The following is a 12,565-nucleotide window of genomic DNA, read 5'->3' as shown; positions in this document are numbered from 1 at the left end:
TTCAAAAGATGGAAAAGATCAATACTGGTGTTGATCCCCAAGGCTCCGGTCAAAACACCGGGGGCGATCAAAGCCCGCCCAATATGTTTATTGGACGAGCTCGGAAAGACTTTTGAGCGGATTATAACATCACGCATAAACAATTGGCTCGATAGTAGTCCGGAACAGGCGCTTTCCGACAACCAGTTTGGCTTTCGCAAGGCTAGGTCGATGGTTGATGCCTTAATTTAGAGTTAGAGCTTAAGTTAGAGAAATTACCAGTAGTTACGTCGACGAGAATGGTTATGCAATCGCGGTCGGATTGGATGTAGCAAATACATTCAATTCAATGCCGTGGAATGTAATATTGGATGCTATGACTAGCAGAGGTATGCCTGCGTATATTTGTAAAATTGTAGAGGATTATCTATCCTCGCGTACTATACTTTATAAAGACATAAATGGCTATACTATTGAGAGAATGGTTAAGGCGGGTGTTCCACAGGGGTCGGTACTCGGACCGCTCCTGTGGAACATAGCATTTGATTCGGTGTTGAGGCTTCCCGCTGAGGAGGGTTGTCATATAGTGTGTTGCGCTGATGACACCCTCCTCATCGCTGGACATAATAGACTATACGTTGCTATCATTAACACTAATATCATGTCGGCCAGAGTGATGCGTCATATTGCGAAACTAGGATTAAAAGTAGCGGAGCAAAAAACAGAAGCTATATTGTTTTGTAAAAGGAAACCCGAGGTCATGCCCCTCGTTAGGGTTAGCAACGTGAATGGTCGGTGAGTGGCTCCATGAAGTATCTTGGAGTCATGCTCGACAGCTTTTGGGGATTCAAGGACCACTTTAATTACGTAGAGGCTAAGGCAGCCAAAGTGTCGAGGGCGTTGCAAAGGTTAATGCCGAATCTTAAAGGACCGGGAGAGAAAAAGCGTCATTTATACGCGGGGGTCATGACCTCGGTAGTCATGTATGCGGCTCCCTGTCTGGGGGAGAGTCTTGTCGTCGTCATCATCTGACAAAGTTTTGCGTCCTTTAAGAAATATACAAAGGTCCGTAGCTATTAGAGTAATATCAGGTTACCGTACGATCTCGTTTAACGCAGCGACATTGCTAGCCCGTATGCCGCCTTGGTTTTTAGAGTGTAATTTGAGGCGTAGGATATACGATAGGATTAAAGAACTTAGGCATATGGATAATGATAGCGTTGGTGCAATCGAAGAAGTTAGGAGTGAGGAGGGAATCCTCCTGAACAGACAATGGGACGTGTTTTTGAATAAACCCGGAGCATGGGGACAAAAGACAATTGTGTCGATACGTCAACATCTACAACGTTGGTTGTCGCGTGACTTTGGAGAGATGAACTTTCACGGTGCCCAAATGCTGTCGGGACACGGCAGTTTTGGGCATTTCTTGTGGAGGATCGGTCGGCGGAATTCAGCAGAATGTTATCACTGTGGATCCGGAGACGACACCCTGGAACACACTCTGGCGGACTGTCCGGCATGGGACAACTATCGTTCCAGACTTACCGACGAACTAGAGTTGGACCGCAGGAAGTTACACTTGCGAAAGTAGTGGACTATATGCTGCGGAGTCAGGAGAACTGGACGTCCTTTCTCGAGTTTGCAACATCGGTGATAAAGCTCAAGGAGGAGGAGGAGAGAAGATGAGAGAGAATCTCTTCCTCGTCATCATCGGATGACAACTCTTAGCCTAGCGTAGAGTCTCTCTTAACGTATCCCAATTCCTCGTACCTATTCCTTTTTCCCCTTCCTTTTTTCCTATTAGAGTGTTAACCCACCATATCTTGGGCAGGGTGACTCGGGCGGGGTAGCCCGGGGGAGCTATTGCACGTCCTGGACATGATGGGCAGGGTATTACTGGCATTGCACGTGGCACCGGAATACCCTTATTCTTCGTCGTTGGATAACTGATGGTTTTGTCTACCTCAGTTAATAAATATATTTCGCGATTTTAGTTTGTGCGTCATTATGCAGGCGCGAGGCGGCTCCCCGGAAGTTATGCGCGAGCGGTTCCCGGGGAGCTCAGCCGTCAGCGTCAGGTTGCCACCGGTGTGGTTTAGTGGGTAGTCAGTACGAGATGGATGCATCTCGACTGGAGTCACACACTACCCGATGCTTCCCCCGAAGCGGAGGGTGTCCGTAAAGACTGGGATTCCATACCGTCAAAAAAAAAAAAAAAAGTTAGTCCACCGCGTGACGTCATTCCCCCTCGCCATAGGTTCCTTTCGCCCCTCACCCCCTCTCAGAGGACCTGAGTTAGAATTGGCATAGTATATCTACTCCCTCTCGTCGGTCGCCACCTTGTCGTGGTGAGAGGGCTCACCCAGTACACAGTCGTACTGGGTGCTAAGAGCGACCAGTACCAAGATTTCTTGGTACAAGGCCTTTCCTTGTCTGGAAAGGCGGTATGCGTGCGTGTGTGGATGTATGAATGAGGGCAGGACGGGCTCTTTAGGGTTGGTACCCAACCGTCCTATGGGTGGGATCCCCAGAAAGAAAAGCCAATACTTTCTTTACAAATATGACGGACACCAAGAAAGAGATGAAGATTACTGTCACAGCGGGGTTGGATACCGCAGTGGCCGGTGAGAGGGGTTGTATTGTCCCGGCAACCCCCTCATCGTCATCCAGCGTCGGGCCTCCACGGGAATTGGGAGCGAGCTCCCGTGGTGAAATGGCTATCTGCTTCACAAAGGATGGGCCTAAAGCCGTTCAATTGCGGGATAAGTCTAAGCCTAAGGCTAGCACGTCCCAGCCGATTGTACGGCTAACTAGGGTGGACCGAGGCGGAAAAGCCACCTCAAGGACCGCTCCCTTAGTCAAAAGGGAGATTAGGAGCAAGGCCACCACTGCAATGGAGAGGCAGGTTCATGTCTCTCCGGACCCCCAGTGGGAACATTCTTCCTCCTCCACTTCGTCTTCGGACATGGAGGAGGACATGGATGTGGACGTGGAGGAAGTCTCCGAGGAGCAGAAGAAAGCTACGGAGGCGGTGGAAAGAGGCCGAGGTCGGTCTCCAACAACCTCAGAGTATACCGGGATGACGGCGGCCCGTGCCGACCGTCTAGCTATACTGGAGAAGGAGGTACGCTTAAAGGAGGCATTGTACGTCTTGGACGCGAATACCCCTCCCAAGCGTACTAGGGGCAGAGAAAGTCTGCCCACTGAGGAGGAGCTGAGGGTTGTGCTCCAAACGCAAAAGACCTCGGAGATATACACAAAGGCATGTAGACACCTAATGGCGGTCGACAAGACCTCGGACGTGTCCAAGGGTCTGCAATCGACCCTGAGCACTGCGCTAAGGAGAGCAGCGCGGGAAGTTCAGGTTGCATTGGGTGTCCTCATGGAGAGAGCGCGCAGTGCCTCAGAGGAGCCGGTTCCGTCACAAGAACTCTGCGCCCTGAAGGCGTATGTGCAATCTCTCAAGAGTGGGAAAGAGAAGGCGGAAGTGGAAATTGAGGACCTGAAAAGGTCGCTCGCGGAGGTTAAGGCCGAGCTTGCCACCGCGAGAGCTTCCGTCTCTCCATCGCGTCGACCCCCTGCCCTGAAGCGAAAGCTCAGGACCAGGGACATCGAACTTGACCAGGAGGAGGAGAGTGACCCACCGGTAAGGGACATGGAGTGGTGCCCGAACATCCCGGAGCCAGTCACAGCTCCAACAACGGCGGACAGAGGGACTTCCCCCGATCCAACCGTGACGGAGGAAAATACGACTTCTTGCGGACTCAGCGTGGAAGAAGTCGAGGCTCTCCTGGCGAGAATCAGGGAGCTGAAGGAGGAGGTGGACAACACGCGGACCGAGATGGCGGGGGTTCTTGACTCCTCGATCTCGGCGATGCAAGAATGTCGCAAGGAGAACAGGGAGCTTCGCAAGAAGCTGGAACTTCGGGCGAGGGATAAACCTCCTTCAACCGGGGTTGCACGGGGGGTAAACGCTGCTGGGGGCCCATCGTCTTCGGTGAAGAAGGGGGGGGATCTTTTGCGGTGGGGAATGATTCTGTTTCTGGGGGGGATACGAAAGACCTATGGTCCAAGGTAGTTGGCAGGAAGTCCGTGAAAGCCGATAAACGGCAACCACGGGCGACCAAGGGGTCTGCGGTTCCGCAAGTCGGTGGGCAGACGGGATCCGGTCAAGCGGCGAAACCCGATAAGAAGCGCCGCAAGACGTCGAGGAGAAAAAGGAAGAAGGGCCCGAGAGCTCCCGCAACCGCGGCCGTTACGGTCACAATTGCGGACAGAGAGGGCACCGGTCTGTCCTACGCCCGGGTGATGGGCGAGGCGAGGGAGAAAATCTCCCTCCAAGACCTCGGCATCGTTGGGTCGAGGCTCAGACCGTCGATGATGGGGGGTCTCGTTATCGAGATCCCCGGTAAAGATCGACTTTCAAAAGCCCGGCAGTTGGCCGAGCGAATGAGGGAGGTCTTTAGGGAGAAGGAGGAGGTGAGGGTCACGCAGCCCCAGAAGACCGCGGAGATAAGGGTCAGGGGTCTCGACGTGGCCACCACCTCCAAGGATATCTCCTCGGCAATTTCCGTGGAGACGGGTTGCCTGGAGGAGCTCATCCGTGTGGGGGAGATTCGGCGCAACGCTGACAACGGGCCGGGTTCAGCCTGGGTCAGCTGCCCGGTATCTGCGGCTAGCAAGCTAGCTAGAATGGGGAAGCTGCAGATAGGGTGGAGCAGGGTTAGAGTTGAGACCCTGAAACCCGTTTTCTGCTACCGGTGTCTCGGACATGGTCATGTTCGGGCCCGGTGCAAAGCAGCTGTTGACCGCAGCACCGCATGTTATCGGTGCGGTGAGAACGGTCACAGTGCTAAGGGGTGTTCAGCGCAACCCAAGTGTCTGGCCTGCGCAGACCTGGGTTTGCCAGCCGGACACCGACTGGGTGGCAGAGGGTGTAAGCCCAGGCCACCCTCGAGGAGAAAGGAGGACATGCCGCTCGCGGAAAGGACGGCTAAGGCCGTTCCTTCGAAACAAGCGAAAGCGGGGAGAGCTAAAGCTTTGGCCCCTGCGGAAAAGCCCGGCACACTCGTGTCGAAACGAGTTTCTGCCGGGCCTTCAGCATCGTCCTCTGGTCGGAAGAAACCGGCCAGTGCGAGCAGGGAGACGGAGGCGATGGAGACCGACGCGTAGTCGGCCTCGTGGACCACCATCCTAACATGAAGGATGGAGTAAATCCCCCAGTCAAGGGGGATTTACGGGGACTGCAGAACCACAAGTCAGGGGACTTGTGGGTCATTGCACGTAGTCCCCCGTGAGGAGGAGAGTGTGGTGCGACACCCACCTCTCCTCACGAGGAGTGAGACAATTTATGTCTCCCTCCTCGCGAGAAGGGCGCGAAACAACCGCGCAGCCTGAGTCGTTCTCGGATGTAATGCGATAGCAGTTCCCGAGATCGACTCGTAAGGCCGAGTGTCGCCGTCTGGTTTTTAGTGGGTCGGGGGTCGCTTATACCCCCAGCCCCACATAACCCACCTTGCCTCCCCTGAGGCGGGTGGGTATGCGGTTGCGCATTTCCAGACGCTAAAAAAAAAAAAAAAAAAAAAAAAGTATATCTACTAGTATTACTGTCTTTCTCACTGTCATTATATCATATACGTTTGAACCATAAGTTACAAAAATAAATCAATTATTATAACTTTACATATAAAGGTAAATTATATTTGGATAATTCACCTTTTTATGTGCAATAATTTTATAATATGTAATCAAATCCGCCAAATACATATGTATATACATATAAATGTACGTACATCTGGATGTACAGACCCGGAATCTGCCTTTGTATATCATACGGCAGATTCCAGAACGTCCTGGAAACTGTCGTAGAACCTAAATTTTTTCCAGGACAGTCCTGGAAAAGGCCATATGTCTTGGAATCTGCTTATACAAAACGTCAAAAGTCCCGGAAACTGCCCCTGGACATACATATGTATATATATATGTATATATATCACACGTCTTTATATAATCGTTCACATAATTATAATTATTATTTAATAATTATAAATAATAAAAATTATAAATTAAGTATTAACAATAATTATAATTATTAAGTATAAAAATAAACATTTACCATTTTCACGAAAAATTCTTCACTTTTTAAATTTTCTTCCAACAGTTGTAGCTCACGCACTGAAGAAATAGTGTCGAAAGTAAATGCTTCTTCATTTATATTATTTTTTGTTTATTTGTAACGTGGTCTGCTTTATTTTCTAATCTATTGAGTCTTCTGTCGATGTATGTTACTTCAACTAAGATGCGATTAACTTTTCTCAAAATTTCCTTCAACACTAAAAATTAAAATATCATGAATTATATTTTGAAATATTGTATTTAAAAAAGTTGTTAGAAATATATATGTTCCATGTGCTTGATTTTATAAAACGCACCCAGCGCCCGATCAAATGATACAGCGAATGACTGAGTTCGATTCTTAATCGATTATTGATCGAAATCGATACTCCCCCCTTTTGGGCTTCTTCTCAACACTTAATTTCTCTCGAATCATCTCGGTGTAATGGTTGTACTTGAGACACAGAATATACTGAGCTTTTGCTAAAATTACGAGTCATCCTTACTTAAGAAAGAAACCTTAACAGGTTATGGGCCCAGACCACGTCCGGGTAATTATATTTCTTGAATAAAATCGTTTAGTACACATAGTTTGACTTTCGAACTGTACGCATTTTCCTGAGTTTATTCCGGCCACGTGCAATAGTGAAAATAAGACCAAGATGGAAGGTGAAGCAACGAAGATTACCAAGCTAAAGGGCGCGGAAAACTGGTCTACTTGGAAATTTCAAGTAACGGTGTTATTGAGAGCTCAAGAGGCTCTGGGAGCCGCGACGGGTGAGCTTCTCAAACCGGAGCTGCCTGAAGCTCCTACACCCGCGCAGCAGCACTTACTCTTGAACTGGCTAAAAAAGGATAGCATTGCTCAGAAAGTCATTGCAACAAGCGTGCTGGACTCGCAACTGATTCACATCATGAACTGCAGCAACGCCAAGGAAATGTGGGACAAATTGCTTTCTATCTATGAGCAAAGGTCAGACACAGGAATCCACATGCTGCAACAGAAATGGTACCAGATGGCGAAGGACCCAAAGGACAACATGGCCTGTCACATAGCCAAGCTGCAAGATCTTGCGCATCGACTCCAAACCCTAGGTGAGCCTATCTCAGATTCCATGATTGTTACAAAAATACTTATGACATTACCAGCTAACTATAGTCATTTCATAACGGCATGGGATTCAACGAATCGAGAACAGCGAACTTTATGTAATCTCACAGAGAGACTCTTAATAGAAGAGTCGAGAGTATCGGCGCAGGAGAAGACAACAAACGAGGCATTCGCAGCAATGAAGCTGAAGAAGTTTAAAAACTTCAGAAAGAAGCCAGGAAAAAACCATCCTTCTTCTAACAACAATTCTGGAGAAACAGGCACATCCGGAAATTGTTTTAAATGCAAAAAACCTGGTCACTGGATACGCGATTGTCCTAAAAATAAAGGTAAAGAAGGACAGAATCACGACGACGGCGTACCAAGGGAGAAGCACTCATTGGAGAAGTAGCACTTCTGACTCCACCAAGGTACAATAGTGAAACATGGTACGTAGATTCTGGAGCGACGGACCACATGTCAAATCAGAAGAAGTGGTTCATAAATTTAAAATATTTTGAAAAACGTTTAAAGATCAAGATGGGAGACGGTAAGCAAATCAATGCTATAGCCAAAGGAGATATTAACATTCTTGCCTACAATGGGAATCGATGGATTAAGAAACATCTGTCGGAAGTGCTTTACGTACCTGATTTGCAATACAATCTTTTTTCAGCTGGGACAGCATTGGACAAAGGCATGCTCCAAGTATCCGATGCCAATGGATGCCGTTTCGAGAAGGAAGGGACAGTAGTTGCAGTGGGAGTACGCAACAACAAATTGTGTGAGATGCAATTTAAAATGATCGAAAAAGCGGAAGAGGATCCTGAAGTAAATATCGCAGCCAAAGAAAATATTCAGGTATGGCACGAAAGACTCGGGCATCAAAACATCTCCTACGTAAAGAAATTTTTGAAGGCCCACGGAATACAGGTGAACTCCGAACAGAGTTTCTTTTGTGAAGGCTGCGTCCTTGGAAAATCGCACCGATTACCTTTTCCGAAGCATGACGAGAGAAATTGCAAAACAGCTGTTCCTGGGGAGCTGATACATGCTGACCTCTGTGGGCCTATGCAGTCAGCATCTATAAATGGATCACGCTATTATCTATTGTTTAAAGACGATTATTCACATTATAGGACCATTTTTTTTTTAAATCTAATGATGAGACCCTGAAACGGATCAAAAACTTCATCGCCTTAACAATCAACGAAACTGGAAAGAAGTTGAAGATTCTACGCACAGACAACGGATTGGAGTTTGTGAATTCCGGAGTACAAGAGATCCTACAGGAACATGGAATACGTCATCAACGCACCGTGGCTTATGCACCCGAACAAAATGGTTCTGCAGAGAGAGAGAGAATCGCACAATAGTTGAAGCCGCAAGAGCGATGATTCATGCTAAGCATCTACCTCTGAGACTATGGGCCAAAGCGGCTAATACGGCAGTCCACGTTCTTAATCGTACAGGTAAAAGTACTGTTGAAGGCAAGACTCCTTACGAACTATGATCTGGGAAAACGATCAAACTAGAGAAATTGGTAACTTTCGGAGCGACTACTTATGTACACATACCAAAAGAGAACCGAAGGAAACTAGACAGTAAAGCTGTCAAAGGCTACTTTGTATGATAAGGAAAAGATATTAAAGGATTCAGAATATGGCTCCCTAACAAGAATAAGGTAGAAACACAAAGAGATGTTGTCTTTAAAGAAGATGATCACCCTCTGGAAAATCCGGATGAGACTGAACAAAGTGAACCAATGCAAATCTTTGTATTTCCACAGGACGAGGCACATGAACAAATGGCGGAGCAACCAATTTTGCTAGGAGAATCGGAAGAATCAGGCGACGTTGAAAGCTCCGAAGCTGAGAACGGCTGGGGTTCAGCCGATGAAATTCTAGCGCCCCAGCAACAAGAACCGAGACTCGAAGAACAGATCGTGGAGGCACCGCAGGCGCGTGTCTTACGCAATAGAGATTCAATTAGACGACCAAAGCGGTATCAAGGAGATATAGATCCAAATACTGTTTTTATAGCACTAGGCGAGGAGCCACAGAGCTACGAAAAAGCAATTTATGGTCCACATGCAAACGAATGGAAGCGCGCGATGGATGAAGAAATAGAGTCGCTAAAGAAGAACAAAACTTGGAGGCTAGTTAACCCAAAAGATACAGAAAAAGCTATCGAAAATCGTTGGGTATTTAAACTCAAGAGAAATCCGAACGGAGCTATAGAAAGATATAAAGCGAGACTTGTGGCAAAGGGTTTGCAGAAACGAGGCGTCGACTACCACGAGACTTTTAGCCCAGTAGTTAAATTCCATTCGCATTATCCTAGCCTTGGCAGCATCGAAAAATATGCGATTACAACAGTTTGACATTAAGACAGCCTTTTTAAATGGAAAGCTACGGGAAACTATTTATATGAAGCAGCCCGACGGATACGAAGACGGAACGAGAAATGTTTGTAGACTAGAAAGAAGCCTGTATGGTTTAAAGCAAGCTTCTAAATGTTGGCACGAGCGATTCACCACCTTCCTGAAGAAATTCAATTTGAAACCAACAACGGCGGATCCGTGTGTCTTTATCGATCATGAAGAAGAAAGCACACTGATACTAGCAATATACATAGACGACGGACTTATAGCAGCAACAGACGTTGCAGTTATGAATACTTTACTTACCGAGCTAGAGAGAGAATTCGAAGTAACCACAAGTACGTTAAGTTTGTTTTTAGGTTTCCAAATAGAACGCTACAAGGATGGGTCAATATTCCTCCACCAAACCGGCTACGCGAAGAAAATCCTGGAGATTCAATATGACTGACGCAAACCCAGTGACCGTTCCCATGGACAAACATCAGACGTTATGCGTTTCGATACATGGCAAGGAACGAGCAACACGAGTTAGAGCACCATATAGAGAACCTGTGGGGTCCCTAATGTACCTAGCGGTAGGAACACGGCCCGATATAGCTTTCACGCTGAGTACTGTAAGTCTAAGAGTATTTAGAATTACCCGATAAAATTCACTGGAATGCGATTAAAAGAATCTTGAAGTATTTAAAAGGAACTATCGATTATGGTTTAGTGTTTAAGGCTAATACTAATTTAAGTTTAGTAGCTTTTAGTGACGCGGATTATGCAGGGGATATAAACACTCGTAGATCAACCACGGGTTACGTTTTTAAGTTAGGAGAAAATACCGTCGCATGGTGTTCACAGAAACAGAAAATAATCGCTCTGTCTATAACCGAATCTGAGTTTATAGCAGCAGCACAAACAATAAAGGAGCTGATTTGGTTAGATAGATTGACACGTGAAGTCATTGGTAAAGAAATTCTTAAACCCTTGTTGTATCTGGATAATCAAAGCGCAATAAAACTTTTGAAAAATCCGGAATTGCATAAACGCATTAAACATATCGATGTACGGTATCATTTTGCACGAGAAAAATGTCGCGAAGGTGTTTTTAATTTGCAATATATTCCATCCAAAGAGCAACTAGATGATATTTTTACCAAACCGTTATCTAGAGAGCAATTTTGTTATCTAAGAGACTTAATAGGCGTAACACAAAAAAAATGTAATCTGAGAGACATAAGAGAGGAAAAGTCCATGGAAAGTGGGAGTGTTAGAAATATATATGTTCCATGTGCTTGATTTTATAAAACGCGCCCAGCGCCCGATCAAATGATACAGCGAATGACTGGGTTCGATTCTTAATCGATTATTGATCGAAATCGATACTCTCCCCTTTTGGGCTTCTTCTCAACACTTAATTTCTCTCGAATCATCTCGGTGTAATGGTTGTACTTGAGACACAGAATATACTGAGCTTTTGCTAAAATTACGAGTCATCCTTACTTAAGAAAGAAACCTCAACAAAAGTCATTACTAATATATTTAACCTTTCTGAGATTGATCTTCATTATTTTTATTTAGATGTGTTGTTAACTCTCCGTTATATTCATTGATGGAATAAACATTATCTTTATTGATAAAACCTTCTTCATGTTTATTTTCTAACTCTTTTCTTTATGTTAGCAATCATTTCCGTTTTTTATTTACAATTTGAACTGATTTTTCGGATGCAATGATCGGATGTTCATAGGTCGCCAAAATCTGTGCAGGCTTTTCCGAACGAAACAATTGTTGTGATTGTCCAGAAAATTCCTTCGGATCTGGTAAAGGAGACAGTAAGCCAAAATCCACTTCTCTACCGGAAGATTCATCATCAGACGTAAAATTTTTTGCAGTAGCTCTGTCATGTCGTGTTTGTTTTATATTTTCTTCATCCTCAGTATTTATGTCGGATATAATATTTTCGGCCGTCCTTAACTTTTCTTGGCTTCGTTCAAAAGTATCTGAATATAATTGACAATTATAAATACAAAACATAGATAGACAATCAAGAGTAGTGTGAATTATATGTCGACAGCTTGATGTTACAAAAAAATATCTTAAGTTTTTAATAAATGTAATTAATTCTTCTTTCTTTTACGCAATATCAGTCCAATGAATCGGTCCAATGAAGTCAAAGTAACTTTTAATTTCATTTATTACGTATCGGCTATTGATATAAATTCTTGTTTACATTATTTTGACTTTATTTATTGGATCGATATTGCCAAGAAGAAAAAAAATGAATTTCTTTTTTAACAAAAAAGAAGGAAAGACGGGTTTTAATAAATAATTGTAGATATATACCTGCTGAAGCAAAAATGCGTAGAACATCATACATCGCCCAGCTAGCTTTTATATCTTTTAAATCTGGTGTTTCCTTATTCTGTATAGCCTTATTCAGCCTCTTTTTCACATTGGAATTCGGATAGAAGCAAACCCGTTGCTTTTTGTCGTCGGATATCCACAACTAGTTATTAGGGACTAGTGCTAGCCCATCATCGAATTGAATTACGTAGAAATTTTCTGTAAACTACCAAGAAAATATATGTATAATGATAAATTAATTTATTGACAATAAATATTATAGTCATGTGCATTTCTATATTTACCTGTAAGGAAGATTCTTTTCTTATTTTTTCATAAGAAAATTGCTCGCACCTCGATTCGGTCATATCCAAGTGGATAGAAGAAGTATTGAAAACCACGATGTAAAATGTTTAAAACAAAGAACACATAACCAATAAAAATTAATCACGGTTTATTATATACAATTTTATAAATAGTGACATGCAATATCGCGTATACATAAACCAGTTTAGTTAATTTTATATAATTTTATACCTTTCTACAAAATCTTGAGTGTTGACGAGACGAATAGAAAGCACAGACGAGTGTGGATGAGTATGGACAAGTATCATAGAGTAGTTACAAATATGCAAATCTTCTTGGTTACGTTTATATATAACTTATTC

General features: G+C 44.7%; 1 protein-coding gene and 1 pseudogene across 1 annotated transcript; one reads left to right on the top strand and one right to left on the bottom strand.

Annotated features, from left to right (window-relative positions):
- Window positions 1–460: 460 nt before the first annotated feature.
- Window positions 461–1,570, top strand: LOC145934214 (uncharacterized). The gene is made up of 2 exons (XM_083034584.1): window positions 461–774; window positions 1,153–1,570. Exons 1-2 carry the CDS (start codon window positions 461–463, stop codon window positions 1,568–1,570), a joined length of 732 nt encoding a protein of 243 aa, XP_082890710.1.
- A 4,073-nt stretch (window positions 1,571–5,643) lies between these two features.
- On the bottom strand, window positions 5,644–12,265 carry LOC145934213 (uncharacterized; annotated as a pseudogene).
- Between the last annotated feature and the right edge of the window lie 300 nt (window positions 12,266–12,565).

The sequence above is a fragment of the Prenolepis imparis genome, unplaced genomic scaffold (assembly GCF_030444845.1).
Source record: "Prenolepis imparis isolate NDT839.2.m4 unplaced genomic scaffold, iyPreImpa1.0 SCAF_3, whole genome shotgun sequence".
Classification (NCBI taxonomy): domain Eukaryota; kingdom Metazoa; phylum Arthropoda; class Insecta; order Hymenoptera; family Formicidae; genus Prenolepis; species Prenolepis imparis.
The sequence above is the reverse complement of the archived record's forward strand: the minus strand, read 5'-3'. Positions and strand labels throughout refer to the sequence as shown.